The sequence below is a fragment of the Ambystoma mexicanum genome, chromosome 4q, assembly GCF_040938575.1.
Source record: "Ambystoma mexicanum isolate Mex_15411 chromosome 4q, UKY_AmexF1_1, whole genome shotgun sequence".
NCBI lineage: Eukaryota > Metazoa > Chordata > Amphibia > Caudata > Ambystomatidae > Ambystoma > Ambystoma mexicanum.
Window position 1 is genome coordinate 1,099,473,326 of NC_090928.1, and position 27,776 is coordinate 1,099,501,101.

Here is a 27,776-nt window from a genome sequence, read left to right on the forward strand (position 1 = left end):
TCTTTTTTCGGCTGGTGCCTCCCTCTGGAACAGCCTCCCTGAGGGGAACCATCTCCGGTTAGTGGAAGCACTTCAAAACCTTCCTCTTTGTTTCTGCTTTCTCCCCTGGCTGAAACTGCACTGGTTGTTAAACGGGAAATTATATTGTGCCGCCTTTCTCATATATATTGGCCTAAGCCCAGTCGCTCTGCAAAGAAAACCACGTTTCAAAATTTCCGATTTTAGATCGACTTCACCGCCATTTTGGGATCATGCACCATTTTGATTTCTGTTCAAATGTAACTCTGTGTTCTAAAATGGTGGACTGTGTTTCCAACTTTTAACTGAGCCTCCCCGACCTTTACACTAAGTTAATGGTTAGAATGTCCGTGGGCCGAATGTTTGGACTGGGTAAAGAGACCTTGTCCCATGCCTGACTTGTGGTCTTAGGATTGTCTGTGCCAATAAGCCTCATCCACGAACATACATCGAAACAATGTAAAGTAAATGTCGAGCGTGGACACTGGCTGAACTGCATTGTGTAGGGACATGCGTTAAGGATTATTGTTAATCTGGGAACACACTGTTGCAATTGTAGCTTGTTTGAATGTAAACCAAAGATAATCTGTGTGCATATTGTTGTACCACCTTAGGGGGATGCTCGTTTACATTTACCCGTGCGCGGCAAGGTTACACATAAAGTCTGCGAATCTATAGTAGGGCTTTGAAAGAGCAGCTTGACACACTCGAGTTGCCTACCACTTGTACATTGCTTCAATATGTAGATGATCTACTTTTAGCTGCTGACTCAGAGAGTGCCTGTAAGGAGGGCACAGTGTTGTTGCTTATTCACCTAGCAAAACATGGACACAAAGCTTCACTCAAAAAGTGTCAGTATTGTCAAAGGAGGGAAGGAGGTTGATACCTGAGCGGATAAAAATCATTTCTAGCAATCTGTCCCAAATACACAGAAGGAAGTCAGGGCCTTGATAGGAATGGCTTCTTACTGTAGGCAGTGGATCCCGAACTTCTCGTTAACGATTTAATCAATGTTGGCTTTGACAAAGAAGCCGTGGAATTTGGAACACCAGCAAACGTTTGATCTGCTCAAGACTGCACTGTGTTCAGCACCAGTTTTGGGCACACCAAATTATGAGAAGGCCTTTGTGTTGTATGTGCATGAACGTGATGGATGTGCTTTGGCTGTATTAACACAGGAACATGGATGGAAGAATAGGCCGTGTGGCTACTTTTCTTCCGCCCTTGATCCTGTTGCATGTGCTTTGCCAAGATATTTGAGAGCTGTCGCTGCTGCTGCTGCATCTGTAAAACAGAGCGAGAGTATGGTCCTAGGCCATGCTTTAACCTTGATGGTACCTCACTCTGTAGATGTTCTATTAAACCGAACACAAACGCAACACCTCACCTCCGCACGATTAACGAGATACGAATTGATCTTGTTCACACCGCACATTAAAATTCAGAGGTGTTGCGTCCTGAATCCAGCGTAACTTTTACCTTTCCCGCAAGATAGTGTTTGCAGTGACGAAGTGTCACATGACTGCCTCTACACCACAGAGCAAGAGACTAAAGGCAGAATCAATTTGAAAGATACTCCTTTGAATAATCCACAAGGGGAGCTGTTTTGTGATGGCTCCTGTTTCAAACTTCCAGATGGTATATCTACGGCTGCTTAGGCAATCACCACATTGAGCACGATTGTGGAGACCAAAAGAATCACGCATAACACTGCACAGGCCACAGAGATTATAGCATTGACCCGAGCTTGTGAACTTTCCGAAGGGCTTAGAGTAAATATATATACTGATAGCCAGTATGCTTTTGGGGTGGTTCAGAACTTTGGTAGACTTTGGGCAGAGCGAGGTTTCTTGACCTCACATGGAACTAAGATCCAATATAGCTCCTTGATAGTACGGTTACTCTCAGCGCTTGCACTCCCCACTCTGTTAGCAATCATGAAATGCACAGCGCATCAGAAAATTAGAGATAATGTGGGAAAAGGGATCGCTTTCGCTGACCTAATAGCCAAACAAACTGCCACTGATCTCTATTCAGAAATGTATACTTCAAGGGAAGGCACAAATGTTTGTACTTTGGATGAGGGTATCAAATCTGTAAAGAGTATTCAAGCTGATGCCACACTAGAAGAATCTAAACAATGGGCTGAGGGTTTGGCAAGATTGGATGATGATGGATGTTGGGTGGACAAGTTGGAAGGAAAATGGATGCCAGATGCTGCCAGATGCGTACATTACTATGATGGTCGCAATTGATCATGGTCCCACCCACATCTATGCATGGAAGGTTACCAAAATGTTACAAAATGTTTGGGTGAATGATACAATATCCAAAATAGCTGAACGTTTTGTTCAGAGTTGTATGATCTGTCTACACCATAATATGGAAAAGGGCACATCGACTCCAAGGGGTAGTTTTGGTCCACCTTCTGTCCCCTTTGTGGTTATACACTTTGATTTAATTGAAATGCAACGTTGTAACAATTACAAGTATGTACTAGTGGTTATCTGCGCCTTTAGTAAATGGGCTGAAGCCTTTCCTGTTAAAGATGCCACATCAATGACAACGGCGAAAACCATGCTTAAGGAATATTTTCCTAGGTTTTGTTTGCCAAGGGTCATCTGGTCGGACAATGGTCCACCTTTTATCGCTGCTGTGATTCTGCAGATATGCGCGGGATTACAGATCGATAAACAGTTCCATTCAGCCAGACATGCTGAAAGTGCTGGTGTGGTAGAGAGACATAACAGCATCATAAAGAACAAGCTCGCTAAGACGTGTGCCGGCACCAAACTGAAATGCCGGACGCCTTACTGATCGTGTTGTTATCAATGAGAACGACCCCACAGACTAAGGGCCTCATCATGAGTTGGGCGGTCACGCTTACCCGCCGGCGGTAATAGCGTGAATTTTCAGCGGATTTCCCCCCAGCTCAGAGCTGGGGAGAAATCCGCTGAAGCCCTGATTTGGCAGACCCTTAAATCTGGCGGTAATAGCGCGACCGCCAGATTTAAGGGTTACTGCCAAACTCATGATGAGGCCCTAAGACTGGTCTCTCCCCATTTGAGGTGGTTATGGGTAGGCCAGCTAACATTTGGAACCTACCTAAGCCGAGATCTTTGCGGGACATCGAACAAGTACGTCTTTCAGATTACTGTGACCGGTTAACTAAAAATCTGTATTTGATTTATCAACAGGTGCGAGAAGCCCTCCCAGTAAGATACGAGGGCCCAGGTCACAGCATACAGCCTGGGAGCTGGGTGATTGTCAAATCATTTGAAAGAGCATCATGTCTCGCACCGCGTTGGAGGGGCTCACATGAGGTCCTTTTGGCCACACAGACAGCTGTACGAGTGAGCGGACGAAAGTATTGGATCCATGCGTCACATGTCAAGAGGATTCCTTTCCCTTTGCCACACGATACAGAAGACACAGAAACCCTTACCTGCGCTGCTCTCAGCGATCACAAAGTATTGAGCAGCATCAAGCTTGTGTCGTAGACTCTCCCTAAGCCCGTGGGGCCTCGGGAAAAAGCCGCTTCATCTCCACACTCTTCTACAGATCCTTTTCCACCATTGTCAGGGTGTGCCGCTGATCCATCACTTCCATCTGGAAGCAACGACACGTTGTTCGCAGATCACGCAGTACCAGGAGTCACAAGGTACGATCTGCGTCCACAGAGCTAGACTTACTGCATGGTTCGGCTGCGCCACCAGGAAAAATCATTGTAGGGCTTGTCTTTTGGCCCTGTCCTTTAGCACGTAAGGAATTTTGTTGGCTGGGGGTTAGGGAAGGACTAAGAAAACCTGTGATCAGGAGATCGCCAGCAAATAAACTCTGGAGTGTTTTTCGTTTGAAGAAACAATGCCTGCAACCGCTCCCACTTGTATGGAACAAATAAGTGACTCTGTGTCTGATTGTAACAATGGACAATCAAATGTGTGGTCCAAAAAATGTATTGTTGTCTTGTGATTATGTTAACCGGCATCACAATAGTAATCACTTTAGGATTTTGGTATTTGGAAGAAGTACATCTGCTTGGAATTCTTTTGCCCACTGCAAATGATCCACTGTTTCTACACCTTTCATGCATCTGCACACCCTATCTCCTAGAGACTCCCAGCACAGACAGAGTTACCACAACAACACTTTATTACTCATAATAAATGCCACACATGCCATTTTTAATAGGTCAATTGTTGGGTCTGCTCGCATTTACCGCAACACAGAGATAAGGGGTTTTGCTGGTATATTCATCCTTTACCTATGACTACTGCATGTTATGCTTCTTTAAGGGCACTATTCTTTGGCCGATGGAACGATAGCATCTCGGGGAACTTTGATGGAACAAATTTGAATGATTTTGAGAAACGAGTACTAACGCCCCTGGGATGCTCACTCTTTGCAAATAGGAGTAAGGCAAATGTTGCTTCTATTAGGCCTTCTGATAGACTGTCTCATCCTTTTCAATCTCTGATCTCTTTCAAGATGGCTCCTATAGGCAATAGGGATGCCACACCACCTTCCTACACTGTTAACCACAGCTCTGATTCAGTTTCTTTCTGCATACAGAGGAATGGTACTCAGTCAATGGGTGATTTCAAGGGCTGCACCAATGTTGCGAACATACAAAAGGACAGACCTTTGTATGTAGGCGAACCTGTCTACTTTGTTTGCAGTAATGAAGCTTTCCCATGGCTACATAGGAATTGGCAGGGAACCTGTTATTTAGGGATTCTGTTACCCGGGGTAGTCATAGCAAGCACTATAGAAATCTCTAAGGCTCCTCCAAGGTGGGACGAGAATGGCGATACTACAGCACAAGTTCTGGGTGATGTAGCTAAATCCTTTGCACCTTTTTGGGGGCAAATATTAAACTCCGAGGATATCAGAAGACTAGCGAGAGGACTGGAGAGGACCATCAACCGGACCACTGACATACTCTATAACATGACTTTAGAACAGAAAGCGATAAGGTTAGTGGCACTTCACAACCGGATGGCATTAGACGCCATCCTGGCTGAGCGTGGTGGAGTATGTAAATTAGTGGGATCTGCTTGTTGCATTTTTGTGCCAGATTCCTCCCCAACCATCTTTTAGGCAACACAAAATCTGCACGTCCTTAGTTCAGAAGTGGATGTTCCCGAGGGAAACTGGGATTTTAGCACTTGGTTCTGGGACTTCTTATGATCTTGGGGATGGAAGCTACTTTCAGTCTTGCTGATTATTTGAGGTATTCTGTTGTTTTTCTGTTGCTGTATGCAGTGTCTTCCTGGCATATGTTCAGTGTTAGGAGGATGTTGTGCACAAGCGATGGGAACATTGGGACAAAAGGTACGCGATCCAGAGAAAATGACAAACAAATTTGTGTTGAAGGAAATTTCTGTTTCTGACCTCATGGTGATCGATATTTCCAATGATAGTAATATGGGTGTATGGACATTGAGACGTGGAGTTACTCGTAAAGTGACTAGAAGTAGTTTAGCGCTTGGCATAGGCCAAAAGGAGGGTTTGTTAAACGGAAAATATATTGCGCCTCCTTTCTCATATATATTGGCCTAAGCCCAGTCACTCTGCGAAGAAAACCGTGTTTCAAAAGTTCCGATTTTAGATCGACTTCACCGCCATTTTGGGATTGTCCGCCATTTTGATTTCTGTTCAAATGTAACTCTGTGTTCTAAAATGGTGGACTGTGTTTCCAACTTGTAACTGAGCCTTCCCGACCTTTACATTAAGTTAATGGTTAGACTGTCCACGGGCCGAATGTTTGGACTGGGTAAAGAGACCTTGTCCCATGCCCGACGTATGGTTTTAGGATTGTCTGCGCCAATAAGCCACATCCACGAACATACATCGAAACAATGTAAAGTAAATGTTGAGCGTGGACACTGGCTGAGCTGCATTGTGTAGGGACATGCACTAAGGCTTATTGTTAATCCGGGAACACACTGTTTCCATTGTAGCTTGTTTGTATGCAAACCAAAGATAATCTGTGTGCATATTGTTGTATCAGCCATAAGTGAACTCGGCACAAACTCTAAACTATCATTAACTTGCAGAGGGGCTGGACATTATTACTGAAATTGTATAAATGTACGAATGTCCCGATGTCCAGTACCTCTCACTTCTCACACAGAAGGGTTGGTATTCACTGTGATGTACTGAGGGCCAGATAGCTATCTGATTTTGTTCTTTGTAGACTGTGCAGTCAAATAAAGATTTGTGAATCTTTATAAGCCCGTGTTTGGTGTATTTCCTTTTGGTGGTACTCAGCCTTGATTTCTTTTCTTGCTTTTACATGTTTACCTGGCCACCCTCTGATCTCGGGCCGAGGTCCCCTCCCCCACCATTTGCACACCTGCACTTCCTCCCTGGCAAACCCCACACTTAGGGACTGTTTTCTGTATCCCTACAGTCCCCCACCAGCACTTGACACCTGATGTCTGCACTTAGCCTTGCAATTGCCACCAGCTGGCCGGACTTCTCTTGTTTTTGTTTATTCTATGTATTCCATGTACTGCACTGTCCCCACCCCCTCCCACACTGCACTGTTCCCCTTCCTCTGCACTTGCGCAATCTGAATGACACTTGGCCTAGTAGGATAATTGTCTCTGTCTTCCCTCTGTTCCCCCCCTTGCCGCGTCGCGCCTTTAAACACTTGTGTATAGGCATGTTAGAAATGCCATATCATATCAATCATATCATATTCTAACTGGATGCAGTATCCCCTTGTCTAGACGTGGCCCTATTCATATATGCTCTCAGTGTGGTTCAATAATCTCTTGGTCTGCTTCTACTTTGCAGCATTAATGCATATTGAGTTTCTCAGGATTTACAATTACAAACACAGTTCAACCATTCCGGGAAAGTAGGTGCCTTCAGCTTCCCTGAACCTCTGGCAATCAAATACCGTGCCACAGTGGATGCCATACCCAACAACCTTTTTTAATTCTGGTTGCCATTCTCAAACAGTGAAAATAATCACGACTCGGGTGAATCAGACACGTGAAGTGAGACCATCTCGCCCACTCCTGCGCTGACCTATTCCCAAAAGGGCTGTATACTAGTACAATCCCACACCACATTCAGGAAATCGGCTGAATCCTGTGGACATCCCTTACATTTAGCTGGTATATCTGGATAATATGTTTGCAGTTGTAGAGGGGTATAATACACCTGATGCAAGAACTTAAAGTGGACAAGCCAAAATTGGTTGCTCAGGGATAGCCTTCGAGTTTGTACACACACCTGTTTCCATGCAAATTAGACCGGTCTCTCTCCAGTGACACAACCTACCTCTCTATGCACGTGATTTGTTTTTCAGCTTTCTGTAGTTTCAAAATCTTATGTAGTAAAGACAATTTTGGGGGTCTGTGACATATTGAACCAATGGGGGATATTGCAGGGGCATTCAGAAAACTGGGCTACATGACCCAAGGAGCCTGTAGTACAACAGCATGGTCACCGCCTTCCACTCCCCTCTTACCTTCAATTCGTCCTAGGAGATAATTTTTCCACACTGTATCAAATCCTCCTGATTATATATAGATACAATCTCTGAAGTCGGGAACAGCTTTTCGTGTGTTACGTCCATCCCGTGGACCTTATAAATAGCAAAAACAAGAGCGTACATATCTTCAACTCCCCCGTGCCATGCGTGTGGTGTTTGTTGGCTGTATTTCTTTCCTCCCACTTGCTCTGCTTTTCCCCCACAGTGAAGCCCTCAAGTCATCAGGGAAAGTCACAGCCTTCTCCAATCTGACATTTGGGAGATCTGGGGAAGGAGCCACCACCAGACAGCACACTGTATTTGCACTGCTAAATAATAGGCAAACCAATCCGGGTATTCCAGGCCACCATTCTTGTGTGGTTAGGTCAGGGTATCATATAAGATCCTAGCCTGCCTACCAGTCCAAATTAGCTGCATCATCATACTTCTCAGGCATTTCCAGGAAATAGCTGGAGGTGTTATTGGCACATCATTAATGAAATACAGCAGTTCGGGAACTATGACCACCTTAGTGAGTGAAATACTGGCAGCCTGTGATAATGGGAGAAGGATGCAGGCTTCTACTATGTGTTCCAGGTGATCCAGAGCCTTTATACAGCTCTCAAGAGAGATGAGGGTGCCGTTGCCACCATATGCCTAAATACTTAATGTTGTGAGGACACCATCTAAATGCCTCCCTTATGTCCTCACGGTGCCCTCCTGGTGTCAGTGGTAGCACTTGAGACTTTTCCCAGTTCATCTTTACTCCAGAGAGCTCACCACATGACTGTATTTCCTGTACCAATGGCTGTAAGCTATATTTGACATGTTTAACATATCATCTGCGTAAAGCGACATAGTGGCAACATTAGAGTAGATTCTGACCCCCCTACTAGCATGAAAGTCTCTGATTCTGCAGGCTAGTGGTTCAATCGGCAGTTGAAAAAAAAATAGGGGACAAAGGGCACCCCTGTCTGGTGCCCCTCGTCATTAGAATTAGGTCAGAGACCAGCTGATTAGTTAATACACACACTTTATGTGAAGCATAAATCAGCCTGATCAAGTGAAGAAACTCGAACCCCAATCAGGAACTATGCAATGTATATTTTCTTTTTAAACTTTTATTTTTTTTGCCAGAGGTAGATAGTTTACACATGCATCAGAGCAGCCAAAAGTGACATAATACATAATTAACTGAATACAGTGGTACATATGAACGATAGCATAAAAACAGTCGGAAAAGCAACATCGCAAAGTGTCAAGAGCTGTGGCACTCTATAGGGATGCATGCGATGAGTGTCCGCAGAAGAGGTTGTGTCTAGGCTGTTGAGATAGCTATTAAAAGCAGTCCAGATATTTTTGGGCTGGGATTGGGCTGGGAGGATACTGAGGTACTCCTCCTCGCAGTTCCAAGACCATGTCAATAGGTTCAGCCATTTCTGGAATGTCGGGGGGGGAGGAGGACTTCCAGCTCTGCAACACACACTTTTTAGCAATTATGCAGCTCACGTTTAAGAATGTGGCAGCACTTCTAGCTCCCTCAGTCCCCCATGCCCCAAACAGTACCCCCAGTGGGTCAGGTTCAATAACAGTGTCACAAATTTCCGACAAAGTTTTCAGGATCTCGTCCCAAAATGTAGCTAGCCTCGGGCAGTCCCAGAACATATGCAAATGGCCCTCATCCTCTGCACTACAGCGAGGACAAAGCCGTGGATCGGAGTGAACAAACCTGGAGATTTTGCGTGGGGTGTAGTATAACCTATTCAACAGTTTGCACTGAACAGTGCGGTAGCAAAGGCTCAAGGAGACTATTAGTATGGGAGCACATTTTCGTCCACAGCTGGTCGGTGAGTTCCAGCTCCAGTTCGGATGCCCAGTCATCCCGGGCCCCAGAACGCTGTGGTGGGGTAGTAATTAGGAGGAGTTTGTATAGTGAAGATACCACCCCGCTGGCCCCACCCGAGTTGGCTATTTAGGAAATCCCAGGGGAATCGGTGGGTTCACAGGGAAACCCAGGCCAGGCACCTCAGAAGACCACTCGGAGCCTATAGAATTGTAGAAGATCGAACTGTGACCCCGAGTGGGCCGGCTTCCAGGTCTGCAGTGTTGTGAACTGCCCGTCCGGGTAGAAGTCAGTCAGGGCTAGGTAGCCCAGGGTCTGCCAGTGTCGGGCCAGGGCTATGTCATTTGTGGGTTCCAGTCCGGGGAAACGCCAGGCGGGGAGCCACTTGTAATATGGGTGTTCCTCAGCACCAAGGGCGAATATCCGCCCCTAAGCCTGCACAGTGGTTCGGACCGGGTCGATAGCTGAGTCCGGCTCGTATCATTGATGCAGTATTAGGGACATTATGTTGGTGCCAGATGCCGCAAGGGCCTCCAGTTTAATATGAGGGTGTGGGGGAGCCAGGGTACCAGTAGGAGGCGAACTGTGCCTGCACTGCGATCCAGTACCGCAGCATATCAGGGGCAGTGAAACCACCTTTTTCGCAGGGAAGTTTCATAGCAAGCCATTTTTTACCCACTGCCCCTGAGTGCCACAGAAACTGAGCGCACAACTTATGTAAGTCTGTAAAATATTTCTTGCTGGGCCAGATAGGAGCATTAGCGAATATATACATCGGCTTAGGAAGCAGTATCCTTTTTACCAGTGATAGTCTCCCTGCTAGAGATAGCGGGAGAGGGCTCCAACGCGCTATCTTGGCTTCCGCTTGTTCTGCCGCGGCCAGTTATTTGTCAACTAGGAGGGTGTCTTTGGTCAGGGACACCTGGATTCCCAGGTATTTAATCCCTTCAGGGGACCAACGGAGTGGGTACTCGGTGGCTGGTTGTACTGTGGAGTTTGTGAGAGGGAAGAGTTCAGATTTGGTATAATTGATCGTGAAACCAGAATACGTGCCGATGCGGGTGATGTCATGGAGGATTGGGTCGAGGAGGATATTGGGGTCTCTGACGAACAGCAACACGTCGTCCGCGTAGAGTGAGATCATTTCAGGAGTATCTTGTAGCCGTATCCCTTTGCGTGAGTGACGCTCCCTGACAGTCTGCCATGGGCTCGATGGTGAGGGCAAATAGGATCGGGGAGAATGGGCATCCCTGGTGGGTGCCTCTGAAAAGAGGGAACAGAGCAGAGGTTTGGGAGTTGACACGGACCCTGGCAACCGGGGAGGTGTATAGCAACTTGATGTATGCAATCATCTTGGGTCCTATGCCCATGGCCTCAAGGACGAGCCACATGTACTTCCAGGACACCATGTCGAAGGCCCTCTGAGCATCCAGGGTGAGCGTGACTGCACTCACTCCCTCATCGATTCGTGCCATGACATTCAGAAGCCTTCTGATATTGTGGGACGTGGATCTCCCGGGGACAAAGCCGGACTGGTCATCATGCACCATATAGGACATGACAGGAAGGAAGCGGCCAGCGATCACCTTAGCAAAGATTTTAGTATCCAGATTCATCAATGACAGGGGCCGGTAGGATCCGCATTCATTGCTAGGCTTACCAGGCTTGAGCAGGACCGTGATAACGGCCTCGCGTAGTGTCGGGGAAGGGAACCTAGCCTGAGCGACTCATTCCACACCCCAAGCAGTTCGGGGGCCAGGATTGCCACATGCTCTTGATAAAATTGAGCCGTTAGCCCGTTGGGGCCCGGCGCCTTTCCTTTAGGGAGACTAGATATAGCCTCCACTATTTCATTCAATGTAATAGGGGAATCTAATTGGTCTCTCGTGGTGGGGGAGACACAGGTGGTGGGTATCTGTTCCAGGAGCTCCTTCATCTGGGAGTCACTATGTTTGGGGGGCTGGGAGTATAGGTCCGAGTAGAAGTCTGTGAAGAACTGAAGGATTCGCTGGTCAGACCACTGTATGACCCCCTGCCCGTCCTTGACGCAGGTTATTTGGGATTGGTCCCACTCCCCCCTTGCCAACGCAGCCAGTGTTTTGCCAGGCCTGTCTCCCTCGCCGTGCTTCCGTGCATGCCTGTGGACGGCTGAAGTACTGGACTTCCCTAGTGGCTAGTTTGTTGAAGATTTTGAGCTCCGCACTGATCTGGGAGAGGATGCTCGGGTCAGCCGAGGCCAGGTGGGCTCGTTCCAGGTCCCGTAATTTAGTTTCAGTGCGGGACAGGGCAGCTCTAATAGTTTTGAGGACTCCTGACTCTCTAGAAATGGATGCACCCCTGATGAAGGCTTTGAAAGCGCCCAGCGGACCCCAGGGTGGTGGACTGCGGGGTGTTGTGTTCAAAATAGGTCTGAATGTCGGCGAGGATGTCCGCCTTAAATACAATGTCCTGCAGAGCAGATGATTTGAATCGCCATGTATTGATAGTAGGGCAGGTATTCCCAGTTCCAGGGTTATCAAAATAGGTGAGTGATCAGACAGTGTGCGCGCTAGTATCCGTGTCTCCACTACCCTGCCCAACATTGGACCGGACAACAGAAACACGTCGATCCTAGAGGAACTATCGTGTACTGGAGAATAGTAAGTGAACTTGCACGTTTGCAGATGTAGTGCCCTCCATGCGTCGTGGATGTCAAGTGTCGCCCTGTGGGTGAGCAATCTGCACACTGCGCTAGACAGGAGCCTAGGGGCCCTGCCATTCCTATCCATCGTGGTATCCAATATAAAATTCATGTCCCACCAAATGATCTGTACCCCAACGTATTCTAGCAATATGGATACCACCGGATCAACAAAATCGGGAGAGTCAACATTAGGGCCGTAGGTATTCACCAGCAAGTAATCCCTGTTGGCTATATCGCAATGCAATACAGTGTATCTCCCATCAGGGTCTTGTGGAGAACAAACTTGAGAGATTTATGGATCATCGTCACCACCCCTCTGGCGCGCGTGTAATATGAGGTGAAATATCTGTGTGGACCCCATGTTGGGGCCATACTTTTGATCAGGGGGCCCATTGAATGAGTCTCCTGCAGGAGCAGTATTTTACAACTGTGTCTGTTGGCATATGCTATGATTTTACGAGCCTTGGTGTAATTGCTCAGACCCCGCACATTCCAGGATATCACTGTTACAGGCATGTCAGTGATCTAAGTAACATCCCACCACCGTTGTCGTAAGGTAAATCTAGGGTGGGGTCGCCCTCACAGGGGCCCCCCGATGCACTGTGGTCTGCCAATCTGCATCTGCCATTTTCCGTAACACACAACCAACCCCCTCCGCCCCCCTCCCGCACCACCCGATCCAAGCAGGCAGGGGACAACAGGCAGTGCCCAACATGGGCCCGCAAACCCTTTGTCCCAACCGGGGCCAACATCCAATTCCAAATCAACAAGATTAAACATTTCAATCGCAGTGGGGTGCGCTGTTGCCGTGTAGTGGACACTTGAAAGAACATGAATGAGATCAGGTTACCAGCGGTGTCTTGGGCGACATATGTGCATACCTAGCCCACCTGGCACCCGAAAGTCGGGTCCGAGTGGGAAAGAGGAAGGGGTCAAGTGGACCGGGGGGGAGGCCCCACCGTGCCCCGCACTCCGAGGCCCAGCCCACAGACACAAATGGAACAACAATCAACAAGTGGAGCATTCAATAGTGGCAGGCCGGCGTGCGCGGCGGGGTGCCACCCCCGGTCCAAGGTGGAGAACCATGCATAGGTGCCCAACACCGGTGTTCAATGTCTGCTCACAGGTGAGCCCAAAAGGTTGTATTACTATCAACACATGAGGAACAAGCAATGATAAACAAATAGCAGAGATACGGAGTGAGCTGTGATTAGTCATCTGCCATAGGGTTGGCGCTGGGATTAGGCAGCGGTATCTGTGACTCTATAAATTTGACAGCCTCCTCAGGCACCGTAAAGAAAAACAACTTATCTTTGAAGGCAATTTTGAGCCTGGCTGGAAAGAGGATGGCATATGGGACATTGCGATCCCATAAAAGTTTCTTGACTCCCAGGAATTGATGTCTCTCCTGTTGCACCCCGACGTAGAAGTCAGGGAATATCCGAATTATGTTAGAGTCAAGGCGTAGGTCCCCTTTCTCGCGTGACAGGCGTAGGATGAGGTCCCGATCCCTATAATTGAGAATCCTGGCGATGATGGGTCTGGGGAAATCTCCCGGCCTGGGACGCGGGGACAGGGCCCGATGAGCCCGCTCGACTGTAAAGAAAGGGGATAGTGCAGGGTTCCCCAATAGGTCTTTAAGCAAATTTTCGATTGCCAGCTCCATGCATCCCTTCAGAGCATTTTTGGGGACCCTGATTATGCAAAGGTTGTTTCTACGCAAGCGGGACTCAAGGTCATCGCACTTTGATTTCACCAACTTCATGTCGCGGGTCAAGGTGGCCGCAGCATCCTGTCAGGTATGAAGTTGGTCTTCGTTAGCCCCAATTCTGTTTTCCGCCTTGGTAATCCGTGTTCCCACCTGATCGACCCAGGATTTAAGAGAGGCGACGTTGGCATTTATGTCATCCAATTGTTCGTGGAACGAGGCAAAGTTTTTTGCCATCGACTCCATCATGGCAGTGAGATCTGGGGCCGCTGCTCCAGGGGGGAGCTCAGAGTCAGGGTCTTCCTGGACGGACGCTGCGGCGCCCTGGTTCACGCGTGGGCCACCCTCGCAAATTTGTCCATGGAGCCCACCTTATTCGTCCCCCTGGATTTGTTGGGTATAGCACGTGTGATGAGGGATGACCCGACAGGCCAGGCCCAGTTTAAAGCAAGGTGCCGGGATGCAATGGCAAGGTTCGCTCTCCAGTTGCTGCAGGTCACTGTGGTCGAGCGGGGGTAGAGATGGGCTGGGATCCCGCTAGTGTGATCACAGTCTAGATAGCCACTGGGCTGATGTGTGAGCCAAACGGACAAATGTAGACAGCCCAGATATCAAACATGGGAGGTGCAGGGGCTGGAGGAAGCCTCTGCAGGATGCCGAATGGGGGTCGAATTAGGCCGAATTAGGCCAAATGGGGTATGCAGGATGGCCGATGTGAAATACCACGTTGCTGGTGCGTGACCGGGGTTGATGCCAGCTAGGTTGTAGAGTCTATGGCCACCCGCATGTGCCAGGCAAGCACGGTCCCCGGGTTCAGGCGTCAGGTATTCAGCGTGATGCAGTGCCCCCCGGGGCAGCTCGGATCATATATGGGAGGCGTGGCAGTGGGAGCCCCCAGTCCGGTGCAGGGCAGCTGGGAGGGGCCAGTGGCCCAGGGCACCCATAAATGTCAAAGGCCCCAGTGATCAGCTGGGCCCAGGGTGCGGGCCGCTGGGCAGGTGGCAATGCGGCTCAGGCGGGCTGTATGGGGAGGCACCCGTGCCGTAGGATGTGCGCCGGGGCATGGATGCAGTAATATTAGGGGGGGACGATCCCCCACCCAGCCCAGCTCCTCACCTGGCCGCGGGTGCAGGCCGCCACCCGCGGAAAGCCGCCCTGGGTCTCCAGAGACCAGCGGGGAGTTTGCCGAATCCAGCGGCCCACTCGGGAGATAGAACGGGGCCACGATGCCTTGATGTCGAGGTGGGGGGGCAGGGCAAGGGCAGGCACAAGCCCAGGCGTCGCTCCGGTCCACCGGAGTAGCGCAAACAGTGGCAGGGGAAGCCCCAGTTCACAGATGGGGCTGGGGGCACACACGTCGCCTCTCGACGGTGTCGGCGACTGCAAGCGCCGTCCTCCTGCGCCGCAGTGAAGTGGCAGAGATCCTCCCTGGAGGCGGGCCACGCCGGCCCTCAGGCAACGCCGGGGCGCATCCAAGACAGCGGGCCGAGAAATCTAACACGGCCGAGCGGGGCCCCCAGCTCCCGATTTGGATCGGGAAAACAGCAGAATGTGCGGCTCAGTGTTAGCTTCAATCCAAGCTGGTGTTGTGCTGAAAAGGTGTTGCTCTCCGCTGATGATACCGGATTATGGGTCCCAGAACTATGCAATAGTTGAACAAAAAAGACCACTTGGCAGAGTCCACGGCCTTTTCTACATTGAGTGAGGCTGCAGCAGTCGGAATCCCATGGTGCATCAGGGAAAACAGGCATCTCAAACTGTTCTGGGCGACCTACCAGGAATAAATCCTGCTTGGTCTGGGAGGACCAATGCTGGCATGTGTGGTAACGATCTATCTGCATCTCTGTGAGTATGTTATTACTGGTGTAAATTAATGACAAAGGCCTGTAAGAGGCCCACTTGCGAGGGTATTTATTGGCCTTCAGAAGTACAACTACTAGAGCAGTCCTAGTGGAATCAGCCAGCAGGCCTTATGCCAGCGAGGATTCATACCTATTCTGCAGTTGGGGTATACGCTGTGTATTCTTTGTATATCTCAGCCGTCATACTGTCTATCCACGGAGCCTTACCATTTGGAAGAGATAATATCACTTGGCGTAATTCCCTTTTTTTTGTTTAATGCATATGAGCAAGCAAATCCTGTTGGGTGCGAAACCTGGGAAATGAGTCCCACAAACTGAGCACTGCAAGGGTGCATATTCAAAGGACAGTAGCGTTGGAGAGAATTTAGGAGGCCTCAGGCCAGCCGCCTTGGATGCAGTGTAGATTAAAGTCTTCCCCTCTGCGTGGTTGGGCCTTGCCCAATAACATAGTAGCTCATTTTCTACCCTCACTAAAGCAGAGCCGTATTGGAAGCTGTTGTACGTTTTAAACGCCAGAATTAGCAGATAAGCCATGAAATGCTGTTCTTCAAACACTTGTGTAAGGGCACGTTATAAATGCCATATCATATCAAGGAATGCAGTTGCACTTAGGAGTGGCTTTTTCAACATTTTTACAGCACTGTGTGTGCTTTCCCAGGGGAAGACCTGTGCTTTGTTAATCCACCCCATGTATTTTCCTGCCAACTCCACACAGTTGCAGAAAAAGATTTCTAGAAGTCTGGTTCTTACTAAACTAGTACATAACCATTAATGCACACGTTTTGAAAATAACACCTTTTCACAAACTGAAGGGCGATTTCGATAACACTCAACATCATGCAAAATGTAACTTTTACAATGAGTCCCATCGTTTGAGATTCCCAGAATGAAAGGGGCCTGTCCAATTAGCACCCATCATCTGTGATTAGGTTGACATGAGGACTGATGATAACTGATAATACATGCTCATGTGATGCAAATGATTTGCCAGTATATGTTGGACAAAAGCAATCTACTCCAACTAATTTAAACCAAGAATTAACTTGATCTGATTATTTAATGTAAGCACATTTCAAATGTTACAGATTCTGAAAGTATTCAAAATCAAAATACAGTATATCTGCTTTTTAAAAAATATTCCTCAAAAACATGCTAGGAATACCAGTAGATACTAGCCTTTAATATGATGGGGGAAATGGAAACATGTGCCTGTCTACCATAAGGTCTTTTGGTTCCCGGTGGGACTGTAATAAGAAGTATCTGGACCCTGGTTCCCTTCTTTCCATCTATCTTCCGGTCTCCACCAGGAATCTTTTCCTTGTTTTTCTTGTATATCACTTTTAGCATAGTTGTCCAACTTCGCAGCACCCTCTATCAAGGCGATATAATAATAATCTCTAAAGTTTGATCCTAACTACTGACTCCAATACATGCTGTGCTGTTGCAGTAACTACTTCTTCTGTCCTTTCCTTCTGCAGAGGTGGAGTAAAGTCGGATCCCGTGTTGAACATATGGCCTCGGGATTTTGCATGGACACTGAGATCATCGGAGACACCAACGAGAGCAGCAGGGAGCTGGTGATCAACCCCTGCGAGAGTACGGCAATCAGTCAACGCTGGGAAATGCTGCTCTCCTGACTATCATCATGGGGGGAAGGAGGAGCTCCCATGAGTACAGGAGTGGAATCAGCAGTGTTTGATTCTCAAGAACATGCAAAGCCAAAATGCAACATGGCGCGGTACTAAAGGCATGAAGTAGACCAATATTTATCAGCACTTAGCACTTTCTGGATGCTAGAGCGGATGCAGACAGTAGATGTAGGCTTGCCATGCACAATGTGAAGGTATCAAAACTGTGGTAACTACCTTGCAAGAAGGTAGTCAGAACCAGGCCAATTGAACAGCATCAATGGTGTCTTTTGATATGGAAGGAACTGACTTATGGATTTTTTGAGAACCGAATCTTGGAAAGCTGAAGGACATAGTAGGTGTTTGTCGTGAAGGAATCTTCACACTGCTGACAACTGAGTCAATGGATGTTCTTGTGGATAAATGTAATATTTGATTTTACAAAATGCAATATTTTTATAAGGAATGTGGGGGGTGGGGGGTAAGGTGAATTGAATGTCGAACGTCCATGTTGCAATACTTACAAATGTACACAGGATAATGTATGATGACATACACAACATCCTGTGCTGTGTTTGAATCAAAGGAGTCTATGGTATCATAAATCACAAGACCTTGAGAATCGAGTGGTTTAGGATGTTAGGGAAGAGCAAGAGTGCAACACATCAAAGAGCATTGATTGCTTCACCATTCATTAGGCTATATATGTCTTGACTGGTAAATATGCATTGCTGTTTGGCAAATGACACACAGGCACATTTCACAGACGTGAGCAATTGTGTTGTGGTTACATGCACTATTTCCGTAAGACAGAAGGGAACATAGATAAGTACGGGGCCCATTCTGCAATGTGGAATGGATGGGCACCACATGACAATCCTCACATTCTGGAAAGCGTGTGCCCCTCATTTGCACGCACGTTTTTCACATGCACATCAGGCAATTCCCTTTTGGCATCTATATACACTAAGAACAGAAGCATACTGGTGGACAAAGATGCCCTTTGAACTTATGTTAAATGTCATTTTCATTTTTCTTTTCCCTCTTGGGTCTCGGAAGGTGGCACAAAGGGTACTGAGGACCCATCCTCACGCAAAGGAAGCCCATTGGCTTCAGGCTGCGATGAGCTAAAGGGAGCTGATATACAGTCGATGCAGCCATTTCTGTGGGATGGGGGCTAGAAGGATCACACACGTGTGTGAGCATTCCCGGACTGAAGTCATCAGACCTTTCCTCTTAGTTGAGTATACAGGTTGGCTACCCCCTCTATACAGAGTTAGCCAAACGGTCACCCTTCAGATGTTTTGGTAGGCCCCCTGAGTTCCTTGTGGAAGATGGACAGCACATTTAGTCCAGTGCTGTCATTTCCACATGCGTGCTTAGTGTAGGTGGGTGTAAGCCGGCCATTGGAGCTGGGTAGTAGTCTTGAAGATGAGTTGAGAAGAATGAAGGGAAATGGGTCAGGGAGGGGGTAAGTGCACTAGAGGGCGGGGTACTGTGAGATCTGGTTGCTTGTCACTAAGTGAAGGAGTAAGAGCCCAGGCCTGGCATTTTGGGGTTCCTCTCCAGGGTACATGGAGGTGAGCAAGGGGCGAGCAAGGTGCAAAGTGACTCTTTTGGAAGAGTCCCAACGCAAAACAAATTCTGGAACCGACTCATTTCACAGTGTCTGCAGGATTGTTTTGGCATACACTTCCCAACATCCAACCCAACACCCAGCATATTCAGGGGGAGGGATGATGGGACTTGAAGGGTCAAAACATCTCTAGGGTGAAGAGTCGGCAACCCTCACAATACTGTCAGTAAGGAGAAACTAAATCCACCATCTGATGACCGTATTCAGCCTGGTCTTCAGCCACAAATAACACATAAAAATGTACCATTTCCCGCAAACATGCTAGTGTTTATGAAAGCAAACTTTACAGCTACTTTATAAACAATACTATGGTGCTTATCTACACTTGTCTAAGCGATAAGTTTTGAAGGGACAAATATTACATTTGGTTGGTGCTAAGCAACATCCCATCGTGAAAGGATGAGGGACTTAGAGATGTCACTGCTACTCTGACCCTAAACCCTAATAAGCACATCACTGTGTATATTTTTTTATACATTTTTGGTTTTATTAGTACCCAGTAGTGGGAGAGGGTCTCAGCCACTGAGAAGGCTCACAATGTCGTCATTACCACATGGTAATCCCACCGCTCCGAGCTTCCTCAGGGCTGGAGGCTGCCATCTTCCCCTGCGGGGAACGAGGTAGGTGATCCCCCTCCTCTCTTAACCCTCTACTGATTTCCCTTCCCTCCTTCCACCATCCACCACTTACCTGCTTTTTTGCTCCTTTTTGGGAGCAGATGCGCTGGGAACACTTCAGTCCGCAGAGAATCCGCTCCCAATCTGCGACATGCCGACATACCGCCATGGAAAGGACGACAGGACTACGTGTAGTCCCTTCTCTCCATTGCATGGCTGCCATTTTGTTAATTTACTTTTTTTAACTCGTTTCAATGGCCGCAACGGAAAGGGAAAACAGGCTTTGTTTTCCCTTCATGGGTAGCCATATTATTATTATTTTTTTCAATTGCAAAACTCTGCAGCATCTTGCAACTGGGAAACATTGCTTTTAATACCTCGGTCCAACAGGATGGGATACTAATAGCAATAAGCCACTTGCAGGCGTGTCATTACTGTCTTCGGTAATTCTGCGGGGCCTTGGTTAACAGTGGGCCCTGAGTCCTTACCTGAGGCAATAATTCCCCCCCCCCATAACCCTCAGCGAGCAGCTTATAGCCTAAATAATTAAGCTGTATAAGATATTGCTCTTTGGAAATGTGTTTGCTGCTGAAATGTCACTTTGCTTGAAACAAATGTCTCTTCTTTGTTTACCAAAATGCCATTATATTAAATATGGCATAATACAAAACGAAAGGAGCAGTGCCCTGTGATGTTTGCCACTCTCAGGGATCTTCGGCATCATAAACCACTCTAATTGTTCTGTCCATATGTGTTATCATTGCTTGATGGACTGTGATTCGATTTTCATTCCGTGTATTCTCTACCCTTACAGCAAATTAATGTATGATTACCTCAACGCCTCTTCATGGAGCAGCACAACTGGCGCCATCTGTCATTTTTGCACAGTTATTCAGAAACACACTGCTACAATGACTTGCTAAAATAAACATATAAAGCATATAAAGCATGCCATAAGTTTCCTTGTTTGAGGAACAGCTGTTACTCAAGGATGCTTGATGAATTTAGTAGTCAGGGCAGGTATAATTTCAAGGGTAACATGTATGTTCTTATTAGTACTGAACGTTTTTTAATAAGGGAATAACTCCAACAATGTAAAGAAAAACCTTGAAAAATCTCACTATAACGTGATCAACAAAAAAGTACAGTAACTTTCAATTGTGGCTTATGTGACCGGTAAGAGACGAGTATCTGTCATATATGGGACTTGCTGATTCATGCACCAGATAAACAAGTTAAAGCATGGCAACATTTCTGTATTTCTGGCGCTTGAATCTAACTTTTGGAACATGGGTTTGATCCCCGAACCAGCACTTAGAATTTGATGGAATTTGGCATGAAGCACACTATAATGCACCAATGAAATACCATGTGGCATTTTACCACCATTTTAGGTAAAAGGGAATTATCCTTTACTAATTCACATTTATTAAATCGCTTTATCTTTTTATACATGTGCGATAGTATACCAGGCGGTAAACATGTGTTCCACCGTGTCAATGTTTTGAGCTGTCCGGCTTGTGAAGTAGGTGGGGAGGATTTAGATGGGTTATAGAATCTCTGTCTGAAAGCAAAATAGAAAGACAAGGCATGAAGCCTATTATCAGATTGAGCCCTAGAAAAAAAATCATGTCCAGTAGCCACTGAAGCATAACACATTGGCTAAGAAGCATTTCAAAGATATTTATTCAGCAACACTGCTCAATACTACTAGCCGCATGGTGAAAAAACACATCAAACTGGCCCACATTGGCCAAAATAAGCCCACTTTGTCCCAAAAAACTGGCACACACCAGTATTTTGCATTATTGGTTTGGGCATTGCTGTAGGACTCCAAGCTGACTTTGAGAATAGATGGTCCCTCCACTGCAAGTGTGGCAGCTCCGTCGCAGGACTGCTGGAGATCTTCCACAGAACAGGGCTACGAGGGAAGCAGCAGCGGTTGGTCACCAAGCATTCTTCCGGTAGGTCCACAGTCTCCTTGCAAGTCTAGTGGCTGGACAGGAGAATTGGCTCCTTCGGTTTCTTCCAGGATCTCTCCAGAGTGGGTGCAGGTGTCCCCTTCTTATCCAAAAAGCCAGGTAAGAGCAGCAGCCCCCACTCGCCAATGATAGATCTGACCCCCAACACACACCCCAGAAGTAGTCCAATTAGGACCACTGGCAGCAAAAATCATTCATTCCACCCAGATACACTGGCACCAGTATGTGGATTGGGACCAGACAGTCCCAGGCCCACTTCCTGGCAGCAAATACACATAGCCTGCACAACAGCACATGGGAGTATACCCATACGTATATCACAGCCATGCTAAGTGAATGGTGTATACCGAACTGAAGCTGTCAACAGGACATCACAACTCTCCCTCTACCTCTTCCCTCTATGCCCTACTAACCCATCCGAACCTCTTACAGTTCAGATCCTCCAGAGCGCCAGGGGATGACTCTGGTGGTGTTAGTGCATGGTATAAATGATTTTTAACATTAACATTGTCCTATAGGACAGTCCGAGCCTGCCCCATAGCAAAACAAATGAGGTGATAACTGGAAGGTTTAGAGTGAATCTAAACCTCTGGCATTGCTCTGGGAAACCCTCCAGACTATTGTTCTTCGCCTGCCAAGCTCTCTGTGATATCCCATATGGTAGATGTTAACAGTGGCGCAGGCACACGCATGTCACTTACCAATTTTTTTTACCCTCATTACAATAGGACACAAATTCAGGCACTATTCACATTCATCCAACCCCACCACTAGAATTATTCTGCACTGGGTCAAGTCTGCAAAATCTACTGAATGGAGAGTGGCCCACCATACACAGCAGTTCAATATAGCATGTTCTTGAAGGCTGGATTTGGGACACTCACCAGTGTTACCACTCTGGTCTCATTGGACGTATTATTTGGATTCATATTCAGGACTGTCACCACACACCTATTTATGTTTGGGGCAGGATTTGTCCGACAAAGCCTAAGCTATCTGGACCTAACCTGGACTAAGCCTGCAAAGTATGATAATGAAACATGTTGGATGTTGAGCACCTTATAGTTGTCCATGCCTCAGACCATATGGTCCTGAAGGACACATACCACTTGTTGACATTAAGAATTGTAGTGTTGCTTTTAATAGTATATAGTTTACTTAATGTCACACGAAGTTCATAAATGAAAGTTATTGCACTCATAGGAAAAGTGGAGTTGGCAAATCATTGCCTTTGCTGGGGAAAAAGTGACAACGTGGATGCACACATGTTGAAAATGAATGTGAAATAATGCAAATGTGCGCACAAACGAAAACATGTTTTGCAGGATAAAGTAGTTTGGGGAGAAACACAATGGAAGCATCTATTGCAATAGCTGTTCAATACAAACCAATCACGACATGGAAGGATTTCAAACCAAAATTTAAAGGGGCTTGAGAATATCCAGAGCAAATCCATTCATCTGACTGCATCAGAGATAAATTGAAACTATGACCACCCATCACCGCCTTATTCTGGGGTCCACATTATGTTGGGGTCAAGCCAAGATGAACATCTATCCATACAGCTCCAACAATGTCCCAAAATAATGCAATTCCCAGAAATTGTCTTCTTAATCAAAATTAACCGGTCATTAATGTTGTTTTGTGCAACATCATAGGAAGCAAGTCAGATGTGGAAGTCATATTAAGGGGATCAGAAAGAAGCTGGAAGCACTATGGTGGATGTTTACAAATGCAAGATGCCATGTGTAGCATTGCCATGGAGATTGGTATAAGGCCAGACGGTCAAGAATACTGTGCCAGCTTTATATTAGGGACAGTCATAGGCAGCATTTCAGATACACAAAAAAGGACTACCATTAGCCACATGTTTTCTCTGATGCTTGCAAAGCTAGATGTTTGGATATTTAATTGTAAACTATTTTATTTTCCGAGGTACAGAATAGCACATCCAGATACATGCATTAAAGTTAACAATGCATGTGCTGAATATATTATTATGTAACCCCTCCCCAAAATGTGACCCTGTTGCAATTCTCAAATGTATTACCTATCCAGATGTCAATGTACGAAAGGAGTACTACTCCTGTCCACAATCCATATCTATTTCAGGGAATTTTCCATATTGTCCACACCAATGTGAGTCATTGCGATGAAACCAATGCATATCTTTTGATTTTTCAAAATATATACTTGTTTTGGAAATGTAGATCTTTTTAATGAAATCGCATTTAGTTCTCATACATTCATCAAATAAGTTGTTTTCATTGGTTAATTATCAGCACTTGAAATAGATTCGACTGCAAATGTTCTTGTCTGTAATTTCACCTAATTAAAAAAACATGTATTTTGTTTGACTAAAAACTGCTTGTTTGTATATGTTTTGATCACATTTGCAACAATCCGTACTGACAAGACCATATTTTCCAAGTAGGACTGTTTTTTTTTCTTTTAATGAAAAGCAGCAGTCCGTTAAATATGAACAAATTGCACTGCTAAAATCTCTTGCAAAGTACAGTTTGCCAAATGGACTAAAGAAGATGTTGGATGTCTATACCAAATAACACATTGGGAATATGTAGCCAAGTTAATGTATACAAAGGTAAATATAATGTATATGTATTTTTCTAAAGAGGATGGAATTGATGACTATTACGGCATGGTACACAATGGGCCTCATTACGACCCAGGCGGTAAGTTACCGCCTGGGCCGTCACTTTACCACCATGGCGTAAACTACGTTTACGCCATGGTGGTTGGCGGACTTACCGCCCCATTCCGACCTTGGCAGGGCGGTAAGTCCCCAATCCCCATTTACCCTTCCCCATTCCCATTTTTGCCCCATAGGGCATAATGGGAGTGGGGAAGGCGTTAATTACGCCACCGTAAATTACGGTGGCGTAATTAACTCCATGGTCCCTTAGCGCCATGGATTTTAACACCCGCTAAAAGCGGGTGTTAAAAGCTCCATGGCGCTAAGGGACCTCATAATTGGCGGTAAGGGGTCGGCGCAGCTAACGCTGGCGTAAACCCCTTACCGCCAGGGTCGTAATGAGGCCCAATGTGTTTGTTTCTAACTTATGTGTAACAACAATGTAGTAAGTTACTGTCACTGAAATCCAACGTGGGACACATATTTTGTGTGAAGTTGGTTCAGTAAATATTTAATAGAAGCACTAAAGAGTGAAAACAGAAACGGACAACACACAATGGTCAAGCAAACCGAAACTGTGCTACCACACCACCTTATCAGCAACTTTACATGATTTAAGTACATTGAATTCAATGCAACTAACAGGTGATGTCATGACCTCGCAAAGGAGGATGGTCAACCTTCCAATTAGGACGATGATCTTCTATGTGGAGCCACACAAGCCTAGATGAAGTGAGAGAGTAGAGCTACAGGCACGAGCCAGGCGCCTCATCTTCTGGACCACAGGTCCAGGCCAAGACAAATGTTTTCAGGTGTGCTTTAGAGTCTGCAGGCGTTCTGATGGATGCTGCCAAGTTGTGACAACCGGGATATCTTGTTGTTAGAGTAAGGAACTAGACATTGGACCATGGCCAGAGGTCCTTGTAGAAGAAGGCTCTGCACAAGACTGAATTACCTCTCCAACCTGACAATGATAATCTTGTTTTTGTTTTCTTTTTTTGCATTAACTAGTGTACCCCAGGCCATGTACGAGGTTTCCTCATCCTTACATTGATCCAGTCTTATGTGCCAGAATCTATGAGAGAGAGTAATTTGTGTTGAGAGGCAGATAAATACATCATCCATAGTGTCTGCCCCTCCTCCGGCTCAATACAGCACAGATAAGAAACATGACACACTAAGACAACTGTACCACCCTTATCCAAGGCAGGTACAGCAGGAGATTAACACGATCTAAGCCGGAGATGGAATGAGTAACCAAACTAACATTATGACACTACATGTTCATGCATTAGACACAAAGCAAATCTGCACTCGACCTGAACAATGTGAACACTAGGTAACAAATGAACTTATGCATGAAGAATGTTAACATAGCATCCATTGGAGTAGAATAGAATAATACTAACAAAAGCAATGTATAAGCTGAATTCAACATGAACTACATGTGACTATAGCTCACTAACATAAAAAAGCAACAGGAATGGGCAACCATCTTTTCCAAAATGGAAGCCACAACATGCTTCTGATGAAATGAAAGGCCTGAAGGCTTCACGTGAAAACAAAATGCTAAAAGGACAAAAATACAGAAACGTTGTAAGAGGATTCAATTCAACACTACAGCTAAGTCGATGCCTAGTCTGGGATACTGAATGGAAACCCTTATTAATATATCTTTATGTCCAGTTCATGCATTCTGGATGACTACCCCTATATAACACCCCTCTCTCGGAATCCCCCTGACCCCACTGAGCCAAGAAGTAGTTCTGTTTTGCAAGTTTAAAGGTTTATTTGATAATTTAAACAATATATATATATATCACGCTTTATAATAAATTAATAATTGAATATCACACTGAATCTGAGCAGTAATCAATAATGGATAGTCTGGCACTAGCACACTTGTGAATAGGAACAGAAGAATAAGGTGGTAGAGAATGCTTTATATAAATTCAGATGGATGTAATGTTGAATGAAAATTGCAATACAGAAAATACTCAATATGATTTCAACAAAATCACTTTTCTCTGGCAATCCCCTCCCCCCTTTTATGCAATGCAAGGAAATGGAAGGACAGCACACAGTTCTCAGAAAGGCAATCAAATGTAATTCAGTTCACCCCAGCAAGCTTAGACTACAGAAGTTGGAAACACAGGCCCAAAATGCTTTTATATGTGCTGGCAATGAAGTGAAAAATATGCTAAAATGCTTTTAATTCCCTCTAGAGGTTCAGGGTGAGTGGTATCTAGTTAATATTAGTCCAGGCTCACTCTAGCAATGATTCAGGGATGGCTCTTAAGAGGCAAACAAATTTTTAGCAAGGAAACTGCTATTTTCACACGTGGAGAAATTTGCAAATCGCGGTAAATTCGCGAGTGCGTTTTTCGCGATTGCGGCAAAAGTCTAGAGAATCGGAATGCGGTTCTAGGTTCGTTGAAAAGCCAAGATTCAAAGCTTTCGGAGTGAAGTTAAACCAAGTTCCTAGCACAAACGGTTATGGAGTTATGAACGATTTTGTGAAGGTTGTTTTTCGGATTTGAAATTTTAAAATTCAAAGTGACAACTGACAGCTAGCAGCTAGAAAATGACAGGTGACAGCTTTTAGGCAGTTCTACTTAGATTAAAATAGATTGAATTATAGTATTTTAACTAAGAGATTGGTTCTGCACAGTTCTGCTAGGTACTCACAATATATTTTTGAATTAGAATGGGCCTCGCCACGGATCTGGTCAGGTTTTAGACTGGACTCTGGTCTGGTCTGGGTCTCTTCACAGTGATCTGGGTCAGCTCTCTGGTTCTGCTAACAGCGGTCTGGGTCAGCTCTGTTCTGCTGGTCTAGCCTCTCTGGATTCTGGAGATTGATGGATTTGAAGTCTGGATCTCTGGATGTTGTATGGTCCGGCAGCATGCTCCGCAGCAAATGGAATTGAATCTCCCTATCTGTCCTGACTGTCTGCTTTTATGTGTTTTGAAAATGGGTGGAAAGGCTAGCTTCCTAGGCCCTACCCCTCTCCACTTGTCATTGGCCACTTCCTCCTCTTTCCCTTGATTGGGGGAATGAAATGAAGTGTCATCATGATGAGGTCTGTTTATGGTACAGAGAACCCACCCCTGTCAAATTACACACAATCTATATTTTGACCCAAAAGACATATTTGCACAGGTACACATTTGTTTAAAATCACATGCACCCATCACATATCACAGGAGGTATACCCTGTCCAAATCTGCTCTTCCTGAGAGCTTGCATTGAGAAATGGCAACATATTTCACTTTTTGGTCAGGTTACCAATATCAGATTCTTACTCAAATTTACCCAAATGTGTGCAAGGCATGCAGGCATTAATTGATGAAGTATCAGACTTTTAACATGCATACATTTTAAGTAATACCCTCTTAACTGCTAGCTTGCCCCCAGATCACGCCACCGGTTTTAAAAACCTCTTAAAATGTGGGCAGAAAAATCACAAGAATTATGGTATCATTTAAATAATTATGACAAGTCCGTACTATGAGTTATTCATCTTTTTCTAAAACCATATTCTGGCTACAGAGGGGTGTGGTTTCAGGTCACATGGTACAGAAACCAGTTTTTCCACTTTCTTCAAGCTCAGCCTCTGTCTCCAGTTTCTCCCCCTCCCAGTTTCTGCTAAGCCA

At 46.0% G+C, this 27,776-nt stretch overlaps 1 protein-coding gene across 2 annotated transcripts in view; it reads left to right on the plus strand.

The window, feature by feature from the left end:
* GALNT14 (polypeptide N-acetylgalactosaminyltransferase 14) overlaps window positions 1–23,823 on the plus strand; it is a 1,917,720-nt gene extending 1,893,897 nt beyond the window's left edge. For both annotated transcript variants that reach the window (XM_069608667.1, XM_069608668.1), the window contains exon 15: window positions 17,082–23,823. In XM_069608667.1, coding sequence (XP_069464768.1) covers window positions 17,082–17,240 — 159 coding nt within the window. In that variant the 3' untranslated portion in view covers window positions 17,241–23,823. The remainder of the gene's footprint in view (window positions 1–17,081) is intronic.
* The last annotated feature ends 3,953 nt before the right edge of the window (window positions 23,824–27,776 follow it).